This window comes from Phoxinus phoxinus (assembly GCF_949152265.1).
Source record: "Phoxinus phoxinus genome assembly, chromosome: 24".
Lineage (NCBI taxonomy): Eukaryota > Metazoa > Chordata > Actinopteri > Cypriniformes > Leuciscidae > Phoxinus > Phoxinus phoxinus.
In genome coordinates, this window is record NC_136899.1 from 15239832 (window position 1) to 15265441 (window position 25610).

General features: G+C 37.7%; 2 protein-coding genes and 1 long non-coding RNA gene across 5 annotated transcripts in view; 2 read left to right on the top strand and 1 right to left on the bottom strand.

The window, feature by feature from the left end:
* Positions 1 to 129: 129 nt before the first annotated feature.
* On the top strand, positions 130 to 2040 carry LOC306992864 (uracil nucleotide/cysteinyl leukotriene receptor). 2 transcript variants are annotated; one of them, XM_079602125.1, is made up of 2 exons: positions 130 to 244; positions 689 to 2040. In XM_079602125.1, exon 2 carries the CDS (start codon positions 719 to 721, stop codon positions 1661 to 1663), a length of 945 nt encoding a protein of 314 aa, XP_079458251.1. In that variant the 5' UTR covers positions 130 to 244; positions 689 to 718; the 3' UTR covers positions 1664 to 2040. The 2 variants fall into 2 exon arrangements, with proteins under 2 accessions (XP_079458251.1, XP_079458252.1); XM_079602126.1 differs by having other exon boundaries at positions 132 to 244; positions 692 to 2032.
* A 7432-nt stretch (positions 2041 to 9472) lies between these two features.
* Positions 9473 to 16402, bottom strand: LOC306992867. Its single transcript, XR_013796347.1, has 5 exons — positions 16237 to 16402; positions 12875 to 12933; positions 10563 to 10914; positions 10182 to 10329; positions 9473 to 10052 (listed from the first exon to the last, which is right to left on the bottom strand). It is a non-coding gene; the product is annotated as an uncharacterized lncRNA (long non-coding RNA).
* Positions 10632 to 25610, top strand: part of nphp3 (nephronophthisis 3) — a 31655-nt gene continuing 16676 nt past the window's right edge. Inside the window, exons 1-10 of one of the 2 annotated variants that reach the window (XM_079602115.1) lie at positions 10632 to 10759; positions 17681 to 18062; positions 18853 to 18978; positions 19286 to 19436; positions 20455 to 20607; positions 20681 to 20814; positions 20897 to 21057; positions 22430 to 22607; positions 24249 to 24323; positions 24939 to 25094. In XM_079602115.1, coding sequence (XP_079458241.1) covers positions 17739 to 18062; positions 18853 to 18978; positions 19286 to 19436; positions 20455 to 20607; positions 20681 to 20814; positions 20897 to 21057; positions 22430 to 22607; positions 24249 to 24323; positions 24939 to 25094 — 1458 coding nt within the window. In that variant the 5' untranslated portion in view covers positions 10632 to 10759; positions 17681 to 17738. Of the gene's footprint in view, positions 10760 to 16419; positions 16677 to 17680; positions 18063 to 18852; positions 18979 to 19285; positions 19437 to 20454; positions 20608 to 20680; positions 20815 to 20896; positions 21058 to 22429; positions 22608 to 24248; positions 24324 to 24938; positions 25095 to 25610 lie in introns of those variants that run through there. The other variant, XM_079602114.1, reaches the window with a different exon arrangement.

Consider the following 25610-nt stretch of genomic DNA (forward strand, 5'->3'; position numbering starts at 1 on the left):
AGTGACCAGTAGAGGGTGATGTGTGTTAATGGGGATTTTGTGAAAGGGCTGATTCTACGTTAAAGGAGTTCACACATATGTGTCTGTGAATGTCATTTTTGTGTGATACCTCCTACATGAATTCAATGCATATGACTAAATGAGGAAACAGATATGAGCTCAGACATTCAGCTGAGTTGGTCAATAGCCAAACGAGGTGTTTATCATTATGTGCTGGCAGCTGAGGAAGTCTCTAAACCTTCTTGTAAGTACATCGGTGACATTTAAAAATATTTTGTTTTGTATTTTTAAATAGTTTTGCATTTCATATTTTGTATTGATTGTAACATTTACCATACTGAATATTGGTGGACTTGAAGTTCAGTGTATGTTATTTCCAATATATATATATATATATATATATATATATATATACATATACACACACACACACACACCTTACTACCTAAAAAATACCCTGGATATTTTTCTCTCTTGCTATTTATGTGGATTTAAATAATAATAATGCATGCAGTATTATCGTAGCTAAGTTATATATAATATAAATAGATCTTTTAATTTCAAAGAAATATGTTTGAAATATGTTTCAATGAAATACATTTTTCTGTGTCACTTTAGTTCTTGTGAAAATAATATTGCTAAAACCTGACTATGATACTTATTCTGACTATTGCCGTTCTGCAAACAGCAGATCAGTCACAGAGAATAGACCTGCAATATGTTGAATCACTCGGTGGAGGGGATTTACCTCAGCACTCATGAGGAGAACATCCTGTTCGCAACCTTCTACATTGTCATCTTCATCCTCTCAGTCCCGAGCAATGCCTTGGCACTTTGGGTGTTCTGCCACAACAACACCAACAACACCCCATCCAAAGAGTTTCTGAAGCACCTGGCTATAGCGGACATGTCTTACGTCCTGGTGCTCCCCATGCGAGTGATCTACCACATGTCAGAAGGTAACTGGCCTCTTGGTGAAGGATCCTGTCGCGTGGTAGGTTTCCTGTTCTTCGTCAACCTCTACTGCAGCATGTACTTTATGACCTGCATCAGCGTAGACCGTCTGTTGGCTTGCGTCTTACCATACAAAACTCAGAATCTGAGAAAGACCAGGAATGCCAAAGTGGTCTGTGCGGTCTTGTGGGTCATGGTGACCATTTCCATGGTGCCTGTCCTGTTCTCCAAAAAAGAAGCGACTAGACAATGGCAGAATGTTACAGTGTGCGAACAGCTGTACATGGAGAAGTCCACTAATCCCACCGGCGCAGTGGTGTCCACTGCTATTGCATTCATGATACCTCTGGTCACCCTGAGTGTCTCTTACATTCTCATATTTTGCAAAGTCAAACAAATGACTTTTCAAGAAAGGACACCTACTCAGCGTAAGGCAATGAGAATGATCGTACTTACAGTGGTTAACTTCTTGATTGCATTTGTGCCCTATCATATCCATCGATTTTTCTTTATCATACAGCATGAGGACATGTCAAGGTCAGAATCCGAAAGACAAATGCTGTATTTGGGAAATCGAATCACCTCAGCTTTAACATGCATGAGTGGCGTGTTGGATCCTGTCATGTATTTCTTTCTGGCTAGAAATTACCAAGAAACCCTTCTGCATCTCTGTGGTAGAAACCTCAACGAGGAGCAATCCACCGCATGATCACACAAGGCCATAGTATCTTGTCAGCTGTTAACTACAAGGCACAATGAAAATCAGTATCTGTAAAACAAATGTTTAAAGTGAAAGTAGAAGTAGAAAAAGTATGACTGATAATGATCGAGGTTCATGACTACACTCATTCAGAAACCTTTTGAACCATGACATTCTTGTACAATGTGGAACTCCCATTTTCGAGAATACATATCACATGAGATTTTATCATCTTGTAATACACATGACAATGACAAGGCTATCTTCATGTTTATTTAACTTATTTCAGAATTTTCATTTATCAATATTTAATTAATCATATATCCTTTTTGTATATGCCACTTTTAGATGTTCAAGATCTGAATAAAATATTATTTCAAAATCTCACATCTTTCAATGTCCTCACAAACATATTTTAAACACCATGGTTGCATATTGTTTGGTTCTTTGAGGTCGTTATTATTTATTTTGATTTTATTTGAACTTTTTTTTAATTGCATTGCATGGTTGATTGTTCCGTGTACATTTTCACTATTTTATTTCCCATTTGGAAAGGAATAACCGGAAAGTAAAATATGGCTTGTTTTTCCCCCACTTTGTTAAAAAAAATTATATCTCGATATCCTTTTTTTAATGGCTTAAATATTTAAAATGCAGGTCACAAAGTCATAAAACTTGCCTGAATTGTGCACGTTTTTTGACTGAACTTTGTGGGATACATAAGTGAGCATTGGATATTTAGAAACTTAGAAACGTATGGTTTTATAAAAATATAAAACTAGCATTAGCTACTTCTAAGCTAATGCTTTAGCTAATGCTTTAGCTATGACAGTATGTCATTTTTTGTTGTAAAGAACTTGAAAATCTCTTCAAGTAATTTTAAGTCAAGTCACCTTCAATTATATAGCGTTTTTTAACAATATAGATTGTTTCAAAGCAACTTTACAGTGATAATAGGAAATTAAAGAAACAGATTGTTTTGGCTTTACAGCAGTTTTAGAATAAAGTTATTGTCCAGCTAAAGTTAGTTTTGATTGATTCCTTTCCGTTGCAAAGATCATTAGTTATTAACTTAGGGGCCGCTAACATGACACCATTCTAACAGAAAACCTTTAATGAGCTACAGCCTGCTCATTTGCATGATAACAGTGTTTGGTGGCTCGAGAATAGGTTTCAAGGTCCAAGCGCTGAATTTTTTTGAAAAACGTTATCATCTCCGTGTAAACTTCAAAAACGTGAATCTATGAAAACGCTGAAATATATATTACATGTTCAATCTATAGTTTTTCTTTACAGCGTGACATCGCCAACTGGCCTAGCAGCATAATACAGCGTTTTTAATTGTTTTTGTAGATCTGTGTGAACAGCGATCGTTTTGACTACGTTGTTGTCTGTACGCAAAAGAAAAACTTTTCAGTTTTTAGTACATTGTTGTTGTTTTGAAGGGGGTGGATACCAGAATCCACTGCCGTTTCAATATCCTTCGAGGGGTTGGTAACCGAGTTATTACGAGTTGAATGACTTCTTCAAGCTTATAAGATTGACATGTTTGTGAGAGACCTTACACCTGTTAAAATATATACATTTACTCTGCTAGCTGACCATGACAGCCTAGGTCATTGGGGGTCACTCAAGCCTGTGACTACTGACTATTCAAGCATTTACTGTACTTTTCATCTTCAGTCACTAGAGAATAATGACGAATATTGTCTGAATTTCTTACTGAGAGAAAGTATATCTAATCAGTATGTTTTGGGAAAGTTTCCTGGTCAAAGCTCCACCAAATCCAACCTTGAAGAAGCTGTGTATCTATGTATCAGTGTGTGTACTCTTTTGTTATGGGACCTGACATTCATAAGATGAACAACAGGCACGCAGGGGAGGTGAAATAACCATCTGTCATCCAGAAAATCAATAGAGATATTCTTCTGACGAACAACCATATGTGGAAATTTTCTAAGTTTATAAATGATTGAATGAATGAATGAATGAATGAATGAGGCATTTATATAGCGCTTTCATATGTACTACTGTACACCCAAAGCGCTTTAAAATCATGTCGGGGTCTCTCCTCAACCACCACCAGTGTGCAGCATTCACTTGGATGATGCAACAGCAGCCACAGTACAACGGCGCCAGTGCGCTCACCACACACCAGCTATAGTGGAGAGGAGAGAGAGTGATAGAGCCAATTCAATGGATTTATCTGAGTCTTAACCAATCAGAATCATTCAGCCTGAAGTAATGACGTAGCTTAGTGACATGGGTAAAGTATAATTGCTGTGGTTTTGTGAATGCACGGCAGAGCGGCCTACGAACTCCTTGCTGAGTGTTGAAACTGACTTCTGCTGATGAAACTGTAATCTATTCTTCAGTAAAATGTTCTTCAACTGACTGCATATCTTGACTCCTGGTCTTCATTCGTCATATTTGGTCTTTGGGTCTTTAACTGTAAAATCCCCATACAATGTAAATGTACCCATAGATATTTGAGTGACAAATAATTAACATTTAACATGTTAAAAATATTTATTTAGTGTAATCCGTGTTATATTTAATCTGCAGTGCTACAACTATGTGAACTTTTATTAAGGTCCGTTTGGCCGATAACTTAAATGCATTATTATACAAAAATATGAGAAAGATCCACGACTGGCAGATCAACGTGCTTTTCTCTCTAATGCGGTAGGAAATTGACTTAAATAAAATGTCGAGGATGTTAACTATAAGTTGATTGACAGGCCAGTTTACGGTGACAGGATGCATGTAAAGAGAGTAAAGACGTAATTATATGACTTGATATGTCCCAAAGCTTGCCTCCGTCCGAAATCGCATACTCTCTTGAGTAGGTACTTATTTTGAATAAGTAATTACTTCAAGACGACTAAAAATTATTTTCTATTTACGAGTATGTGTAGTATGAATGTAATCCGGACGTACTACATTTACAATGTATTGTTATTCACCACTGTCATTATCATGTGACCTATCAGCATCAGTTGTGTTGCTTCACTGCAATTCACAAATCCTGTACCGTGGCCTCATGGGAAAGTAAAGTGTCCATCGTATGCACTTCAGAATCTCTAAGAATGAAGTAGTCATCCGGGTACTTTTTGCCTATCTTTTATGATTACTGTGAATTCAGACATACTTTAGTCACATACTGTTTTTCACCTACTTTATAGTATGGAAGTATGCGATTTCAGATGCAGTCTCTTGGTGCGTCAAGTCATGTCGGAAAGATCGTATTTACGAGTTGAAAGCACATGAAAGCCACCACACTGTCGTTAATATGGATATTAATGTTTCTTTAAGCCCCGATGTTTACGAGTTTGGGGCGTGTAGAAACATGACAGAATACCACAATACTTAAAGGTATTTAGCAGTGATATAGTCAGGCTTTTTTATTTTGGTGTACAAACGGAAAAAGAAAAAAATATGCTTATGATTATTATGACTATTCTTTTGTGGATATTTCTATGATTAATCTGTTCAAACATATAATTTTTTTATCAATCCATTTATGAATGTTCTTTTTGTCTATTGCATCTTTTGATATCATCATCATATGTTCATTGTTCATACTCGTATATTATATTCAGACCAGACCTTTCATTTACATCCGCTCTGAAAATGTACGTCTAAATTCTGCTGTCACTTCTCTAAAATGTCCCTCAATCTGGTATCTGGTCTGTTTGTGGTTTAACTTGGAATTAAAGTACAGAAAAAATAAAGTCCACACATGGTAAAAATACTTATTTGAATCTTTCTGCGTCTAGTGTTAAAACCACAATGTTTAGCTGCTTGCAGAATGTAATATCAAGAGGCCAGAGCTCATTCAATGCCTGCAACATGCCTGCTATAAGATCATTACAAATCACACTGTACGACATGGATCTAATAAACTTGGGTAGCCCACGGCATGTATGTAGACTGTATGATGATACCTATTGTTATTATAGAAGAATAAAATGTCATCAGTATGTGCTAGTCGTAAACAAATAAAGCAAGATGAATCACCCTTGGCAATTGTGGATTTAAAAAAGAGGAAGAAACGAAAGAGGAGAATATGGACGTAAACGTATCATTGCATCTAAACCAACAACATGCTTATTAGATCCAATACCCACTAAACTACTGAAAGAAGTGTTACCTGTAGTGGAAGAGCCTCTTCTCAATATTATTAATTGTCTCTATCTTTAGGTCATGTTCCAAAAACGTTCAAGCTGGCAGTTATAAAACCTCTCATTAACAAACCACAATTGGATCCAAATAACCTAGCAACTTACAGACCCATTTTAAATCTTCCATTTATGTCTAAAATACTACGAAAAGTTGTGTCCGCTCAATTGTGCTCTCTCTTGCAAGAAAACGATATCTATGAAAAATTTCAGTCTGGATTCAGGCCACATCATAGCACTGAAACTGCGCTTGTTAAAATTACAAATGATTTACTTTTAGCTTCTGACCAAGGCTGTATCTCAATACTAGTTTTGCTTGATCTTAGTGCTGCATTCAACACTATAGATCATAAAATACTCGAGAAAATAGATCGACTTCAAAATTACACTGGTGTTCAGGGACAGGCATTAAGCTGGTTTAGATCGTACCTATCAGACCGTTACCATTTGGTCTATTTAAATGGGGGAAAATCGAAGATAACGTCAGTAAATTATGGAGTGCCTCAAGGATCTGTGTTAGGCCCTCTGCTATTCTCAATTGATATGCTGCTACTTGGTAATATTATAAGAAAAAATGGAATAAGTTTCCACTGTTATGCTGATGACACTCAACTATATATTTCATCACGACCAGATGATAACACTAAATTATCTAAAATGACAGAGTGTGTTAAAGATATAAAAAAAATATTGGATGACGTGTAATTTTCTTCTATTAAATTCAGATAAAACGGAGGTATTACTGATTGGTCCAAAAAACTGCCCACAAAATCTCTTACAATACAACCTTAATCTAGAAGGACGTCCTGTTACTTAATCCTCTACAGTAAAAGACCTGGGTGTTATACTAGACCGCAACTTGTCTTTTGTTGTATTGTTGTATTGTATTTGTATTGTGAAAAGCGCTATACAAATAAATTTGAATTGAATTGAACTTGGCATGCCAATTTTGCAAATGGAGCTTGAGGTAAGTAGTTTTGAAGCTACACTGTGTGAGATTTTCTCCCATCTAGCAGTGACATATGACTACCAACTGAATATTACTTTCTAGCCCCTCCCGTTCTGAGCGCATTTTAACTCCCTCGGTGGCCGTATTATTACGGGGGCTCCCCATCGCATTCGTCACGGTGCCACTGAGTAAAAGCGCGAAAGGCTAAGCTTGAATTTCCAGGTATGTCCCTCTTTGGCTAATGTATTTTCAAGATGGAGGCGCAACATGGCTGCCGCCGTTCGAGAATACTTGATTAGTTGGTGGAAGTAATTACACATGAATGAGCACATATAATTTTGAAAGAACAAAGTGTTTTTTGCTAAGAATCAACTTAAAAAATTACAGTGTAGCTTTAAGTTTTAGCGCCATGTCGCGTTGATCAATACGTAGACGTAGGTAGTAGCAGCAAACAAACTGAGATGATCAGGCTAAATTGAAAGATTTTACCAAAAAAATATTGCAAGCTATTTGTGACAATTGCCATCTTTGAAACTCTCTCACTGTACGACGTAGGACCACCTTTTAGGAGCCACAACCACAAAAATCGCCACGAATGGTCATTTTTAACAATAAGTAGCTATATAATACCTGTTTATGAATATATACATATCATATTTAATACGCAAATTTCTAGGGCATATATCAACATGACCTAAACTTGAAAAACATGTTGTACACAATCTACTTCATACCTTCTGCCCTCTGATTGATAGTTTATACTTTTATGGTAAAACTTTACAACAATTTTCAGTCTTAATTCATGTTAATTTCAACATTTACTAATACATTATTAAAATCAAAAGTTGTATTTGTTAACATTAATTAATGCACTGTGAACTTACATGAACAAACAATAAACGACTGTATCGTTATTACCCAAAATTAACAAAGATTAAAAAAAAACATTGTTACTTCATGTTAGTAAATAAATTAACTAATGTTAACAAATGAGACATTGTAAAGTTTTACCCTTATTAAGTAGGTTTTTTTTGCTGTGAAACTTTTAATTTTATAAAGCAAGATGAACATTTACTGGACTGAAGCAACTTGGTTTTACTTGATTCATACATCATTTTTTTAATGTTACATATTAAAAATTATTTTGACATTTTTTCATTTTAATGTAAATGTCAATTATGACACAAGATGCTTTTTGGGGACCATTTATTTGTCCATCTCTCAATTATCATTGAATTGCAATGAATTTCACATATAAGCCACAAAAGCCTGATGTATGAAATATGATAATAAATATAAATACATAAATAGTACATAAGTTTACTGTACATGTGTTTTTTGTTGCCTATCATTTCACACACACACACACACACACACACACACACACACACACACACACACACACACACACACACACACACACACACACACACACACACACACACACACACACACACACACACACACACACACTCTCTCTCTCTCTCTCTACTGCCTGACACTGTTCCTTCCTTCTGCTATAGATATTGTTAACAGAAATTGCTGAATGGTTAACCTAATGGTTAACCTAAAACTGAATTAAATATCGTTAACTAAACGATAAATGACTAAATTATTACATTTCATTTTTCATTTTAGAATAGGGACACTGAAGTGCCTTGAAACGCACAGCATTACTCAATGTGTTGACGTAATATCCACTGAAACAAGAAGACAGGGCTCGCTGTCACAGCTCGGTCAGAGCTGTTGTCAACAGTTGAACTTGAGCTCGTCTGTCGTTGGCTGCGTCCGAAAACTGATAAATGCTGCCTTCGGAAGAAGGCATTTCAAGGTAAGAAGGCATCAAGGCACGCCCGAATGCAATGTTAGTTTAATTTCCTGTCTCATGAGATTCCTTCATTTGATATATTCTTGAAGGCAGCATAGATATATCCTTCGCTGCCTTTGATATCCCACAATCCTGTGCTTTCAATTCTGTGACAGTTGAGCCAGAAAAATAAAGATGGCGTCAGTTTGTGTGTAAAAGTACATTTTTGATCAATGGTTTCCACTTATGATGTAATTTCTAGCGAGAAATTACTATTGTAGTCATTAAATATTCTCTTAGTTTTCACCAAAGCTCGCTCTATTTTGCTGTGATCATTAAACTGTTACGCTGCCTCAGAAGTCAGGGGGAGTCTTGTTTATACACCTAAAAGGGCAACGTATCCCCTGAGATACAAACATTTTCAGACAGATTATGAGAAATGTAAAAATTCAATTCATAAATATCATCAGAATTTTTCTCCTTCAAGTGCGAAGATCATCTCCTCACTGACTCTGAAGAAGACAAGATAAGAAGCCTTTCTACTCGTTGTCGAATCAAGCCCCAGCAGCGCATTAATAGCGCTTTGCAGCAGCAGATGATCCAGGACTCCCCCCCTGCAGCTATCAGACGATAATCTCAGAGCAATTTTCCTTCTATAAAAGCAGGCTGCATCCTTCCAAGACTGCATGTTACCTTTCTAGTTCAGTCCTTTCCAGTCTATGTCCTCCTCAGCAATTAACCACTAGAATGAGACACTTTAGTAAGAGCGAATGGCTACATCACACATGTTCCCGCCCCAATGGTCACGGCACAAAAATCAATTTGTATTACAAATTATATTAACTGGCTTACAGTGAATGATAGCAGTCTGTGGTCTCTTAGTGGCTTAAATTATTGTCAGTTTAATGTTAGCGATTAATTTACAGCAAAACAAAAGATAACATCTATGCATTCATGTCTGAAAATATTATTTCATAATAAGCTCAGACAAGCTTAGTACCGACTCGTTTTCTGTCAGTTTATTTTCGAGAATTGTAATGTGTGCAAATGATTGTGGGTAATTTAAGGCCGTGATAGATACATCCGATGCATCCTTCAAAACAGGCCAAATAAAGGATGTGAAACGAAGACTGCCAGATATACCGCTTTGCTTGTTGTGCTAAAAGAGGATACTCTTCTGCATGCATCTTCCACCAGATTAGTGGGTTTTCAGAGAGTAGGACAGGTTTGACTTCCCTGTACCTTGCTACTTCCACTTTTACCATTTCAGTCACAGTTTTCTTTGATGCTGGGGCTGCTGCTTTGTAGACTGGTCCAAGGAGATCCATCAGTGCAGATGTCTTTGGGTTCTTGGGTGATGTGGGAGCTTCTGCATCTCCCGACCCACATAATCAGAAGAAACCAAGGAGTTGTCATTATGCTGAACAGACACACTGACTTCACCACAAGCACCATCAGTTGCTGTTTAAAAAAAATAAAAATTCAAATGAAATGTAAAATATAATAATAATAAATCATCACAAAGAAAATACCATTTTGGAAGTTCTGATCAAAATAAACACATTTTCTTTCTACACTGCTACAACTTACATTCAGTGTTTTCATTTCCTCCAGGCTTACAATCTCTCTCATCAGTCTTGAAAATGTGTTGTCACTGTCCTCTTCAGAAAAGGGAAGGGCCTTAAAACGATGATCTAGTGCTTATGTTGTATACAATGTTTACTTCAGGCCAGCATATCTTAAAGAGATTCCACATATTTAAATCACTTTTTGTTATATGCAGTTACTCATCAATACACAAAAGTCAAAGTCACATAGTAATTTATTAAAGTGTTGCTGATTGCATTAAATTGATTGTTTTAATCTATATATGGTTGTAAATGTATTTAATGTTTGTATTCTATAATTATTCTACACAGGATATATAAATCAACACTACTATAGAATAATAACAAAAATCTGTAAACATACCTTGACTTTAGGTTGTCATGTATAGTGGATTTAAAGTCGTTGATTATTGTGGAGTCACTGAGTGCAATTCTCATTTCCTGTAACAGCCATGCATGCAGAGGACCAATGACTGAAACATTTGGTGAGCTCTCCTCATGGCTGGTGTGGCAGCTTTCATGGGATTCGGAGCCTTCACTTCACACTTCTGCGAACCTCAGGTGAGAGCAGTACTGTGGATATGGCTGGCTGCTGTTCCAGGAACCGCTCTAGCATCTCCAGTGCGCTGTTCCACCGAGTTACAATGTCTGTCTTCAGAATATGAGAGGGTAGATCTAGTAGCTTTTGTTTGACTTTCAAAGTATGGCTGTCGATGCTGCTTCGATGAAAGAAGGCAATAATTCGTTTGACTTTGCCAAGCAATTGGGTCACTTTTGGGAGTTTAAGTGCTGCTTGAGAGGCTAAGTTCAGTATATACACATAGCAACTGACGTGAAGCCACACGGATCATATAAGCAGCATTGTCTGTAACAGGTAACTATTACAGGTAACTATTTCTGCCAACTGGAGAGACGCTGCGACTTTGATCTTAACCTCTGCATACTTTTTTGGTATTGTCATTTCACTGAGGCACTTGCATGTTACCATTACGCAGTGTGGTTCCAAAACATTAATACGAATTTGAAAGTCCTCAATCTCAACTACGCTGTAGAGGCGTAGATCCTTGCAAATCATGGGCTCCGGTCCCTATCTCTTGTAGCCTGCCTTGGGACCCTTGTCATCAACCATTCCCCATAAGTGTCAGAAACTGACGCAATGCATGTGAACTGTATCGAAAGGGAACGTTCCGGTTACTAACGTAACCTTGGTTCCCTGACATAACGGGAATTATCATTGCGTATATAGCTTGCCGTGCTACTGCGCCTATGCGCAAGTCAACGCTGCCGCTCCTCAGTTGAAAAATGTGGCCGAAAATGGCTTACAGCACGACTTAAATAGGCAGTCAGCCTCATCCGTTTTGGCGAGCTGAAAAGCCATTTGTCTGTAAAGGCACACAGACGTGAACCAAGGTTACGTTTGTAACTGGAACGCCTCCCACTACAGGTGGCCATGTTGTTTTATGTGAGCTAAACAAAGAATGTATGAACAAAATCACCAGATCTAAATATTTACAACAAACACCCTTTCAAAATGAAACCAAGAAATGAGACCTACTTTCACTGCCTCTCCCCAAAACCTCTCAAATGTTTGTAAATCTTTTTAGGGTTAAGGACTTGTTTATTGTTCCTTTGTTAAATACTATTAAAAGTTGATGATTACCAAGGGTGCTGATTATAACCGATGCGCAGGTGCGCATAAAATTGAACTATGCGCACCAGAAAATGTGGAGAGAAGCACTTTTGAGTACCAACATTTTTGGGGACAGGGACATGTTTATTTACTGGAGTAGGATTTTTCTCCATATCTGGTAAGATAGCAATCATGGTTAGTGCAGCACGATATAACGTGTTAACAATTATATCATCGAAGGATGTGTGATGTCAAGTATAGGCATAGGTGTAAAGTCCAGGTTCAAAAAGTAAAAGTCCTCCTCAGTATTTTGTTCCAATCACCTGGATTTGCTATTTAGCACAGGTTTTCAGCCAGGAGATAGAACTAATTAGTCAAAATCAGCTGGCTGAGTTCATGGGTGGAATAAACATATTGCAGGACTTTTACTTTCTGACCCCTGGACTTTACACCTCTGAGTATAGGGATCTTAGTCGATCGGTTCCAGTTCAGAACGCATGTGATTCGTGGATTAATTGCAAAGTTTACCCATCATCACAGAGTGAAAATTTATCATTTGCATTTGTTTTTAAGTCCTGTCAGTTTAAACACTAAGCACAAGAACAAGACTGGACCTCGCGTGCTGTTTTGTGCGTGCACACAGAGCCACGCAGACAGCATGTGAATGCCTAATTTAGGCCTCTCTTCTCTTCTTTTGAGCTTAAATGGATGCGTGCAGGCAAAATTTAGTCAAAATGCCTGTCTTGGCGAGTATCATCGTAAACACATTAGGTTATGTGTTGTAAACAATTGAGAAAGAAAACCGGACGTGTATTATTAGATCTGTTCATTCATCTTAAAGTGACACCAGCCTAATATACCTGCAGTTGTTTGTTAACACCAATGTTAATCAACCAAAAGAGAAAATCCCTTTTGTAGCTTTAACAAAGATACATTTTAATAATTAATTACATTAATTATATTTCATTTATAGAGTGAAGACTATACGGTCTTGTTATTTTACATTTGGTTATCCAATGTCTGTACCTGAATACAGTAAGATTTACCTGAAAAACATGAAGCACTACTTATTTCATTTGTGATGATGACAGCATCTCCAGGCTCCCTTGAGAATCAGACCAAAAAAGTTAAGTACACCCCTTACGGATTATTACTTACCGGTGTTACGGATCAACTGGGGATCGTGTTAACTGGGGACGCGCGCGTGCACGCTGATAGTTTTACCTGGATTTCCAGCAGATGTTAAACGGCGACAGATTCATGCCCTATTTTACGGATCACCGATTAAAAACTAATATTTCACCAGTTGTATGCGAATATGCGCTGGTATGCGAATAAAGCGCTTTGTTTTTGCAGTGTATATTCCTGCGTATTTGACGCAATTTCAAAGAAGTTTAACATACTTTAGTGTCAAGCTCAGAAATCACGCCTATGTTAACATGGGGCATTCGGTTTCATTGGATGAACAGACTTGTCAGCGCACTTCAGAAGACGTGTAAATAATTTTCTTCTCAATATTAGTGTATCATATTTTCTTTAGTGTGTTGTCATGAGTTCTAATCACAAACAACAGATGTAGATTACGTTAAAATAGCTAAGCTACCTAAAAGAAACATAAATTGCAAAGTCATTTAAAAAAAATGTCAACAAGTTGCATTTATTTATCTGCATATATAGCCTAATTTATAATGGATCTATTTTTATATAAAAACACTTATCAGGTTATTTTACTCTGCTGATTATGTAGGCTACAACCAGCTCTGACACTTCCGTATCCTTTTCCCTGGACATAAAGCAGCTTTAGGGTCATGCAGTTAATTATCTCATGAACATTTTCAACAGATTTATAAAATAAAAACTAATTTTGACAGTAAAGCATTGGTGCTTCCAACACCAAGGTCATGAGTTTGATTCCCAGGGAAAGCAAGAACTGATAAGAAATTAAAATGTGTACCTTGAAATGCAATGTAAGTCGCTTTGGATAACACTGTTGTGTATCTAATGTCTTGAATTGGACATGTAGAGAACACAAAAATGCTGGGTTGTTTCAACCCAATTTTGGGTAAAATATGGACAAACCCAGCCATTGGGTTAAAAATGTAATGTAAAAAATTGAACCCAACGACTGGGTTTGTCCATATTTTACCCAAAATTGGGTTGAAACAACCCAGCATTTTTTGGAGTGATTAAAGTCCTGTGAAAAACACTGCAACCACAAATTGTATTACTGGAATAAGCAGAACATATGTGATGATGAATTATTACTGATATTCTCTATGGCAAATATTCATACATCACTAACCTCTTAATCACGTGTCACCACAGAGCATGACCCTCTCTACAATAGGAAATGCTTTGTGTACTTTTTTGCTGACCTCTTTAACAAAAGAAATATGACACATTGGTATACCAGTTTTATAAATAAAATGTAGTGTTGGGCCTCTTGTAATATAAATTTGACTTATGCCAGTTCTTTTCATTTGACTGGTACCATGAATCTCATTAACATATTCTCTTTACTTGTTATTCATCACATCATGTGCTTTCATTGTTGTCGTCTGCTAACCGTAAGGAACAGATTAAAAGGTCTTTATGAAGTTCCTAAACGTAAGTTAGGGAGGAGTGAGCCAATCTAATCTTTCAATCATCAGCCGAGTACAGTATATAAGCAGCCGCTTACCTCTCCCTAGCATCAGTTCCAGTATCCCTCCACCTCCCCAAACTCCACCTTCATCTTAGGTACCTTGCCCCTTAATTATCATATCCTACATTTTAGCCACTGGGGGGGTATATCAGAGCTCGAGTTGAAGCTGCTTCATCGAGCCCCTCTCCAGTGGACAGCAAGCCAAATAAGTTTAACCTAATATCTTAAAGATTTTATGGGCAAACAAACTCGTTAAATTAAAGTAAGTGTCATTATTGTAACTCGTGTCATTGTTGTTATAGGACATATACTGCCACCGCAAATGTATGCAATTAGAGTTATACAAATCAAAAACTTTGCAGGATAACCAATATAATAGCTGCTCAAGAAAGGAACACTATTATGTAAAGAGGAGATGTGGAAGTTTCCAAATGAAGGGTAATGGTGTGTTAAATTGTTCTTACTATAAAAAGGTAAAACAACTGTGACATTTATTTACTAATATGACATGGTTAGATGGAGAGCAGATGAAGGCCAAACTGGCCAATGGGTAATAAAAATTTATACATATACATTGCAAAACAAGTAAGTGTTCTTCGGTAACCTGTTACTCTATAGTTTGTTCTTCCTTCCTTAGATTGAATGTTCAGAATGTGGATGGTGGGACTGTGTGGTCAGACCTTCACAGTTGGCAAATACAGCTGTCCTGCATGCATACACATTTATTTGCCTATTTTTATTTTGTTATTGTTGCTTTCATACCTAGCTAATTAATGAATATGTTTGTTGAACATTCCCCTAAATAAATGCTGTGGGTAATTCACTGGATCCATAAGCGATGGCTTACCAATTTTCACCACTCTTTAGGAACATTTTTAGAGTGTACTGTATGCTTTATGCTTTAACTCATTCCTCAGCAACATTAAAATAAATAAATAAATAATAAATAAATAAATGCTTGACATGTCCCTTTAACCACAGCAGTATTGCTGCTCAATTTAAATTAAGCCACAAATTGGCATCATAACAACAATCTGCGAATACACACGCACTACAAAGACATTGTCAATAGCATAATTTATTTAATCTACATACAGTTGTCATCAGATACGAATTTTATTGAAACGAATGTAACAAAATAATATGGGCGTGGTGTGTCGCGAAATTAAAACACATTACAACTTCCCTTCAGTGCGTCTGAAACATACAGCGGAACAGCGCAGAGTAAACAACAGAGCCCTAATATGATACAAAGATTTAACAATAACGTGGAAAGCTTTTAAATCTGCTCAGTGAAAATTTCGCTGTGACGAATCTGTCGCCGTTTAACATCTGCTGGAAATCCAGGTAAAACTGTCTGCGTGCACGCGCGCGTCCCCAGTTAACATGATCCCCAGTTGATCCGTAACACCTGTACAAATTTATTTAACCATTCATTGTTTTATTGTTTTTTATTCTTTACTTTTAAATAAAATAATTTTGATTCATAACTTCTCCGTCTGACTTGATCACAATGCATCATATTTACAACTAACCTCCACAAAATATGATAGCATTATAATTACAATGTGTAACCATAAAGCTTACAGTGGCTTCATAAATTAATAAATAAAATAAAAAAACATTAAAAAGCAGAACACACTGATGCACATTCTTTGTTTTTCATTTTCTAGAAGGAACGTTAACTTAGAGTGTTAAAAACACTGCCTTTTTGTGAAGAAGGTACACGACCAACTTACTTCAACGAAAGTGACTTGAACTCACCTGACATCGTAAACACGACTTCCCACATCGTAAATACGAACTTCCCAGCAAGAATTGACCGCACTATGCCTACTCTTCAGCTACACACGTTGTGTAGTTTTTATTCACATCACACGAGGCTTACTTAATGAAAACGCTTCAGGTTCAGGTTCTTTTTGGTCACACTGTGGACCCGTAGAAGAAGGCGTACCTAGTAACGCGGTTGTCAGGAAGACAGGGAGGATAAAACGTGTGCATCGGTCTGATTTGTTTACCTTTATGCCTGATATGCCAGTAGAGTTTATGAACACGTTACTTGTCGATATATGTTTCGGGTCTTAAGATCGATATCAGTTTTGTCCAGGTTTATCGTCCTGGTTCTCCTTCATCGTCTCGGTTGGGTGGAGAATTTTTCTTGTTGTCTCCAGGATGACCGCAGGGTTCAAGACAGCAGTTTTAAGGTGATGCTTACGCTTTATTACTTTAAATATGCAGTCAATAAAAGTGTTTGATTTTGATGACAGTGTAAAGAAACGTAGAAATCTGCGTGTAGACCTGTCCTGTTGGGATTCACATCGTAAGAAATTGTCTGTTTGCATAACTTCGTGACAAACGTCATATAAATATTTCCATCTTATTATAATCTCAATTGCGAGACAGACACCATAAGTATGTATAATGACTTGTATTGTGTGGTTTAGCCTAGGTGTCTAAAATACTTTTTGGAGTCACTGCAAGTTAACGTACTTTGAAAATATTTCCATTACGTCAACTTGGTGAAAGAACTATGGACTTTTGCTATGACAACAAAAGAGTATTAAAAATGAATGCATAGTGCATTAACCTGTGCATTAATGGCCTAAACCTAGGCCTAAACCTAGTCCCAGACTAAAATGCATGTTTGAGCTGTTCTAACTGAAAGCAGCTTGCACTGACATATCTTAAAATATGTAAGTGTGTTTTGTCTCAAGATACACACCAGCGATACTTTTTTTCTAAGGCACATTTATAAAAGCTACGTAACTGCCGTATTAAACAATCCTGGCTTAAAGGGATAGTTCACCCAAAAATGAAAATTCTGTCATCATTTACTCACCCTCAAGTTGTTTCAAACCTGTATGAGTTTCTTTCTTCTGTTGAACACAAAAGAAGATATTTTGAAGAATGTTGGTGACCAGACAGTTGATGGACCCCATTGACTTCCATAGTAGGAAAAAGATACTATGGAAGTCAATGGGGTCCATCAACTGTCTGGTCACCAACATTCTTCAAAATATCTTCTTTTGTGTTCAACAGAAGAAAGAAACTCATACTCATGGCCTATGAAACCGGGCCATGATATCTCCTTAAATAAAATATAACAAAACAAGACATGTCAGTGTCATCCCTGCGGCTCTACTGTTTTGGTACAGTTTCGAAATTATACTTAAAGTTAACAATTAAAAGTGTTTCCTTTTTCCAACAGAACCAGCAATGCACATTCTGGAAGAGTGATCTAGCTGACTGACATCTCCTCAGTTGCTATGGGTACGGCATCCTCTCTGGTGAGCCCCGGTGAGGTGATTGAGGATGCGTACGGTGGTGAGGGAGGAGAGGCATGCGAGATACCGGTGGAGGTGAAGCCAAAAGCACGTCTGCTGCGGAGCTCCTTCCGCCGCGGGCCTCGTGTCATCGGCGCCAGCTTCAAATCCACCGGATCGGTGGAACTGGAGTATGCCGCGGAGTATGAGCGCCTCAGGAAAGAATACGAGATCTTCAGGGTCAGCAAGAACAATGAGATCGCCTCCATGCAGAAGAAAGAAGCCAAGCTGGATGAGGAGAACAAGAGGCTGCGTGCTGAGCTGCAGGTTTGAGAGAGAATAAGATAATCTGACCTTTTTATGTGGGTCAATGGCAAAGAAAAGTGGTGGCCGAAGAAATAAAGAAAAATCATTTAAAAATCTAGTTTAAAACGAATGCCAAATTCTTAGACATGTACTGTTTCAATTAATTGTTCTATTCATTCACTGTTTCTATTCGTTTTTTAATATGGCTTTGCAAAACTTTCACACCATCTTCAAGAAAAAATTAATTTCTTGAAATTTAATGGCTCTGAAAATGTAACCATCGAATAAAAATGTATTACATTTCCATACACTATGCATGTGAGTGTACACAGCTTAATCTTTATTTACAAAAATGTTTATATATTTTATATAACATATATTTTTCAAGTTAAAATTTAAATATGGAATTTATAAATGTCTATAAATTTATAAATGTGTATATATGCAGCTCTGGTAAAAATTAAGAGACCACTGCAAAGTTGTCAGTTTCTCTGGATTTACTATATGTTTGCGTAAAACATTTGTGTTTTATTCTATGAAATACTGACCTTTTGAATTTCTTCCAAATTTCAAGTAAAACCATTGCCATTTAGAGCATTTATTTGCAGAAAAGGACAACTGGTCATACTAACAAAAAAGATGCCACGTTTTCAGACCTTAAATAAAGAAAACAAGTTTATATATATTTTTAAACAATTGAATAACCTTAAATCTAACCTTTAATTATAAAAAGGCCAAAATCCCACCTTTTTTCAAGAATTTTATTCTTTCAATAATGTTTTTTATTTTGATATCATTTTCTGGTTGTCAGGCTCTTCAGAAGACTTACCAGAAGATTCTTCGAGAGAAGGAAAGTGCCCTGGAGGCAAAGTATCAAGCCATGGAGAGAGCTGCCACTTTTGAGCACGACAGAGACAAGGTCAAACGGCAGTTTAAGGTGTGAATCATTCTCTTCTCTCTTACACAGGAACTGACTTCAAAATTCCTACCTTGCACAGTTCTAAGCCCCAAGCCCCCTTTATCTCCCTTTGTTTAGTCTTATCTCTTTAGCTATAGCTGCTCTAGTTTCAGTCTTAGATTTCAGGATTCCCCCATTCAGATAGATAGGACTTGGTCTTGGATAGTCGAAATAGCTGTCTGGAGGCGTTGCAAATATGGCTGCCAAGTGAACAGACTTTCCTTGAAAGGAACTTTTGATTCTTTACCTTACCTTTCCTTCATCTTCATCTCTGCCCTAAATCTAGATATTTCGGGAGACTAAAGAAAAGGAAATTCAGGATTTGCTGCGGGCAAAACGAGATCTGGAGTCAAAACTTCAACACCTGCAGGCTCAAGGCATTCAGATTTATGATCCAGCAGACTCGGATTCAGACGACAACCACACCACTGTCACCAGTAAGAATGTGACCGATACATTTCACAAAGGAAACTAAATTTTTATAGCCTAGAAATCTAGACGCACCCTAGCGGCAGCAAAATGTATTTTGCAGCCAGGGCAGTCTAGCAACTCTCCATAGACCTTCTAGCTACAAAAACCTAAATTGGGTCAGGCCAATCACGTCATGTAAAGAGTAGGCGGGGGCGGGCTTAACATATGACGACAGAGTTGCGACGGCTCCCACTTGAAAACAAAGAATGGTGGCTGCGGATGGAGAACAGCGGTCTTTCGAAACGGCTTTGGCCGCGACTCTGGAGGACTTGGAGTTAAGTTTTTCTTTAAGAAAAGAGCAAAGAACATTTTTAAGTCATTCTTAAAAAAGGAAGACGTGTTCGGAGTTTTGCTGGACCGGATCTTTGCCGCTCTGACTACGTCACCTTCTTCGTTGCTCTGGTTGGTTGTAGCGCTATCCTATTGCGTGCAGAGGGATTTTGAGAGACAACCGTTTATCCCGCCCCTCGGATTAAGCCGCGTCTATGGAGAGTTGCCAGACTAAACATCTTGATGTAAGTCTGGCTTGCCAGGCTAACATTTTTACACTTTCTGAATAAAATGATCTGCACCATCTGCATGACCAGATGCATGATGTAGATTTCTTGCACTGACAACACCTTTTATTTGGAAGTTCAGTTCAGTTAAATACATACGTGGAAGATTGGAGCTTTGTGAAACCTAGGTTTTAAATCTGAGATATTGACAATATTTTAGTCTGTTGCTGAATGTATCCCTCCATCCATCCATCCGAGATTGGAGCTTTGTGAAACCTAGTTTTAAAATCTTAGATATTGACAATATTTTACTCTGTTGCTGAATGTATCCATCCATCCATCCGATATTTGTGAAACATAGGTTTTAAATCTTAGATATTGACAATATTTTACTCTGTTGCTGCATCCATCCATCCATCATATATATATATATATATATATATATATATACCTAGCTTTTATTGCAGTGCTATACTCTGTGTTGCAGCCGCAGGAACTCAGTGTGAGGACTGGAGTGGTGGTGTGTTGGGCAGCGAACCGTCCATGGGCAGTATGATGCAGTTACAGCAGACACACAGAGGTCCGGAGTTTGCTCACAGTCTCATCGACGTGGAGGGGCCGTTTGCCAATGTCAGCAGAGGTGAGTTTGCACCTGTGTTTGTGTGTGTAGGTGTGCTTGTGTATGTGTTGATGTTCGTGCCTGTGTGTTTCAGATGATTGGGATGCAGCCGTGGCTAGTCTGCTGCAGGTTTCTCCTCACGTCTCTCAGGCTCTGTGGAGTAACACAGTCCGCTGCTACCTCATATACACACAGGAGACCAAAGCAGAGCTGCAGACCTTTATACAGGTACACGTGCTCCGATAACACCTCTTATTTAAATGCACTCATTGTCACGTTTTAGCTACATCTATTTGTCTCTCTCTTTCAGACTCATTCGTTGAAGCTGCAGAGGTTTTGTGAGGGTTTGGGTCATTTCTGCCTGAACGTGTCATTTCCTGAGGAGAAAGCCGCTCTATATGCTGCTGAACGCAGGCAGGAGATCGAGAGGAGCTCTGTGTGTGTGCTGCTGCTCAAGTCCTCAGTAACCAGGTGACACTCTGGGCCCTATCATACACACGGCCCAATGCAGCACCAGGCACGATGCAAGCGTTTTTTGCTCGTTTCAGCCCGACGCAGTTATCATTTTCATGTCCTGCATCATGTTGTTTAAATGGCAAATGCATTTGCACCTATATGTGCGGCCATGGGCGTGGTGGTCTGAAAATGAAGTATGTTCAGGCGCATTGTTGGTGCATGCTATTTTGAGGCAACTGAAATAGACTGCGCCATTGACCAACAGAAAACTTGGTCTAAAGTCAATGGCGCAGTATATATATTTTTTGTTATTTAAAGGGCACATTAGTAATATGAGCCTATTGGCGGGTGCACAACGCATGTACACTCTGCTTATTAAACACACAGGGATGCGCAGCAGCACACAAACTAGCCAAATATTAAAAATAAAGGATTACAATGTAAAAGATTCATATTGTTTACATAAAGATATGGTGGAATCTGGCTTGTCCCGTAGATCGTCTGCTTGCGTGCTTTAACCTCGAGCACGAGCAGATTCGTTTCCTCTCTGGAGACAGTTTGAAACCAGACAGTTTTTGGTTCCCATTGACTTCCATAGTATATTTTTTTCCTACTATGAAAGTCAATGGGAACCAAAAACAGTTTGGTTACCGACATTCTTCTAAATATCTTCCTTTGTGTTCAGCAGAGGAAATAAATTTATACAGGTTTGAAACAACTTAAAGGATTAGTTCACTTTTAAAGTGAAAATTCTGTCATCATATACTCACCCTTAAGTTGTTTCAAACCTGTATAAATTTCTTTCCTCTGCTGAACACAAAGTAAGGTATTTAGAAGAATGTCAGTAACCAGACAGTTTTTGGTTCCCAATGACTGCCATAGTATATATTTTCCTACTATGGAAGTCATTGGGAACCAAAAACTGTCTGGTTACTGACATTCTTCTAAATACCTTCCTTTGTGTTCAGCAGAGGAAAGAAATTTATACAGGTTTGAAACAACTTAAGGGTGAGTATATGATGACAGAATTTTCACTTTAAAAGTGAACTAATCCTTTAAGGGTGAGTATATGATGACAAAATTTTCATTTTAAAAGTGAACTAATCCTTTAAAGGGAATGGGAGATGAGACTCTGATTGGTTTATTGCACATTTCACACACATTACTCATTAAGAGAGTAGCGACAACCCTTTTAGACCATGTGCCGGGCACGTCGACCATTTTTACCGTCGTTAAACTAGCAAAAGTGAATTTGGGCTAAGATACTAAGTGCACTTGCACCGTGCACTTTAGTCCATGTGCTTAGATCGATAAAATAAAAGTATTTCTTACACTTTTTATGCTATTCATATGACATGAATCTCATGTTACTGTTATGCTGTTTTAGTTGTGTTGTAGAGGATGTGGAGGAGGCGTTTGTGAAGACACCAGACTCTCGTCCTCTCTTGCTGTATTTGCGAACGGGTGACAGAAAAGGAGAAAAGGAGGAGGTGTCCACCCTCAGTCCAGCCACCCGAGACCTGCTGGAGAGAGTCAACAAAGCTGACAAAAGTGCCAAACTCAAGGTTGAGTCAAATAAATCAAATGAGCTTAAAATTTAAATTTCTTTTGAAAGATTTAGAAGTTTTAAGGACAATTCACACTGCACTCACACTGCAACAGAGCAGCTTTTTGATGCTAATATTTTACCATCATTAGCTTTTCAGAAAAAGATTACTGAAGTAAGCACAGTAAGAGTGTTATGTTTTTTTTATCTTTTTTTTTATGATACAGTATAACACTACTTTCCTGAAGTAGTAACAATAAAAATGATCTTTTGTGATTTTAAGTAATTTTGATTTAATTTAGAACCCTTTTGGCCAGCAGCCATATCACCCTGTGCCCAAGAGTGGTTGCCCACTGAAGCTAAGCAGGGCTGAGCCTGGTTAGTACCTGGATGGGAGAAACCAGGTTGCTGCTGGAAGAGGTGTTAGTGAGGCCAGCAGGGGGCGCTCACCATGTGGTCTGTGTGGGTCCTAACGCCCCAGTGTAGTGATGGGGACACTATACTGTCAAAGATTACCGTCCTTCGGATGAGACTTTAAACCGAGGTCCTGACTCTCTGTGGTCATTAAAAATCCCATGGCAATTCTCGTAAAGAGTAAGGGGTGTAACCCTGGTGTCCTGGCCACATTCCACCCATTGTCCCTTGCCAATCATCGCCTCCTAATAATCCCCATCCATTGAATTGGCTCTATCACTCTCTCGCCTCTCCACTATAGCTGGTGTGTGGTGAGCGCACCGCCACCGTTGTTCTGTGGCTGCTGTTGCATCATCCAAGTGGATGCTGCACACTGGTGGTGGTTGAGGAGAAACCCCGACATGTAAAGCGCTTTGGGTGTACAGTAGTACATATGAAAAAGCGCTATATAAATGCCTCATTCATTCATTATTTATTTATTTATACACTTCTCCATTTCATTATCATACACGCCACCTTTACAAAAAAAAGTCACTGTTTGGATTTAAAAGGGCAAATGCTTAAGAGACTATGATTTGATCCTTATTGCAGTGATTTTTATGTTTCTACCATGTTATATGAAATATATACGGTAATCAAATCTGCAAACCTTTATAAATTTACTACATTTCCTATAGTTGGTCAATTTTGACTGTGAACCGCCAATGTGTGACTATTTTATTACCACTTAGACTCATTGAATAAAATCTAATTTGTTTTGTTTAGATTGCATATACTGTAAATAAAAATCTGTTTTTACTGAAAAAACCTGCCAGCTGTGGTTGCCAGAATAATTCAGTAAAAATACAGTAAAAATGTACACATATTTGCAGAACAACCTGCAAACATATAGGTTGTTTATGTTAGGGTGCAACATAATATAACATATAACATATATGCAACATATAGGTTGCAACCGTGCCTGGCAAGCATCATAATAACACTGGTGGTAAAGAGATTGATAAGTTGATGAAAATACTAAGATACTGAAGGTGCACACAGTGGCATGCACACAAATACAAAACACCATCATGGTAACACACATGAGTCTAAAATAATGCAATAACTATTCATTTAACAACATAATAATATGTAACATAAACCATGTAGATAACTGATAACAAAATATAAGAAGAAACATAATTATTAAACAGATTTATATTAATCTTTGCATTAAATATTAATCTTTGCTGCTTTTTTGCTGCAGGTAGTGGATCATGCAGGGTCTGTAGAGGAAGGAGCTGCTCTTATCTTCTCTCAACTCGAAAGAATTATTAAACAGGTACACATACACACAGGAACTTACAAGTGGGTGTTGTGGTTACCGATAATAGCGTGTTGAAACTTCGTGAGCTCTCGAAGGTCATGAAAGATGAAGTGATGATAATGCACTATAAACATGTCAACTTAAAACTTGGTAAATATTAGGCAACACAGATGTTGGGTTAAACTTATAGCGTTTTACTCATTGCTTATCAGTCAGCCAATATGCAGGGATCATTTTACCTCATAAATGTTTATTATTTTACAAATATTTGATATATTATATAATAATATAAAACAAAAAACTTGAATGGGTTTTTTGGCCTACACAAAATTACAATAGGAGCAGCCTCAGTGCACACTGGTAAATGAAAATGACTGTTGTGTTCATAGTCCGGTTTGGCATTGAAAAGCAGGCAGTGGTTAACTTTGAGGTTCTATATAATTTCTACGATATAAAACTTACCCAGCCACCAACACAGCTGCTAATTTAACAAAAGACACTTTGAAAATAACCCAGTGTTTAGAGTGTGGTTCACTATTTGAGGTTCTGAAAGAGGAACTTGTCTTCCTTGTAAGATTGCCTAATTTTCATCAAAGATAAATTTTTACAAGATTCTCTCTCTGTCTTCAGGAGTTGTTGGGATTGGAGTTAGAGGAGAGTGGGGCGGAGGAGGAGAGGGAAGAGGAAGACTCTGGTGATGTGCTGTGGGATCTTCATGATGAGCAGGAACAGATCGAGGCATTCCAGCAGGCCTGCAGCGCTGCTGCAAAATTCAGCTTCCAGAAGGCATGGCCGCTATAATTTTCTATACTTTAGAGTTTACATGCACCCTCATAATGCGATTATAATATAATTTAGGTAATATTGTGATTAAACTCTATCTCAAGTAAACATAATACTTTAATCAAGTTTTAATCACAATAAACAGGCATGTAAACACTGTAATCGAATCGATTCCATTCTGACCAAAGTGCGCATGTGTTTGTGAACTTAAAGAACACTGTCACAATCATGTCTTGTTCTATACACGGGTTTCTGTGCAACGTCATCACATAGATGCGCGCGCATCTAAGAGGCAGAAAGCAACACTCTTTACGGCTATATCTAGCAGAAGCAGAGATGACGCGGAGCTGTTGTGCTGTGAACTAACCTAAATGCATAGGGTATGTCAGGTTTTTATGATTCGCAAACTTAGTTGGACAATTTCATTCAGAGACCTGATGACTAACATTATAACTTAGCTTACTAAGTCAACTAACTAACGTTTTACATAATATTATATTAATATGCAAATGAAACACA

Excerpts from the sequence above, each read along its gene's own strand:
- LOC306992864 (XM_079602125.1), top strand. The coding sequence starts at position 719 with ATGTTGAATCACTCGGTGGAGGGGATTTACCTCAGCACTCATGAGGAG.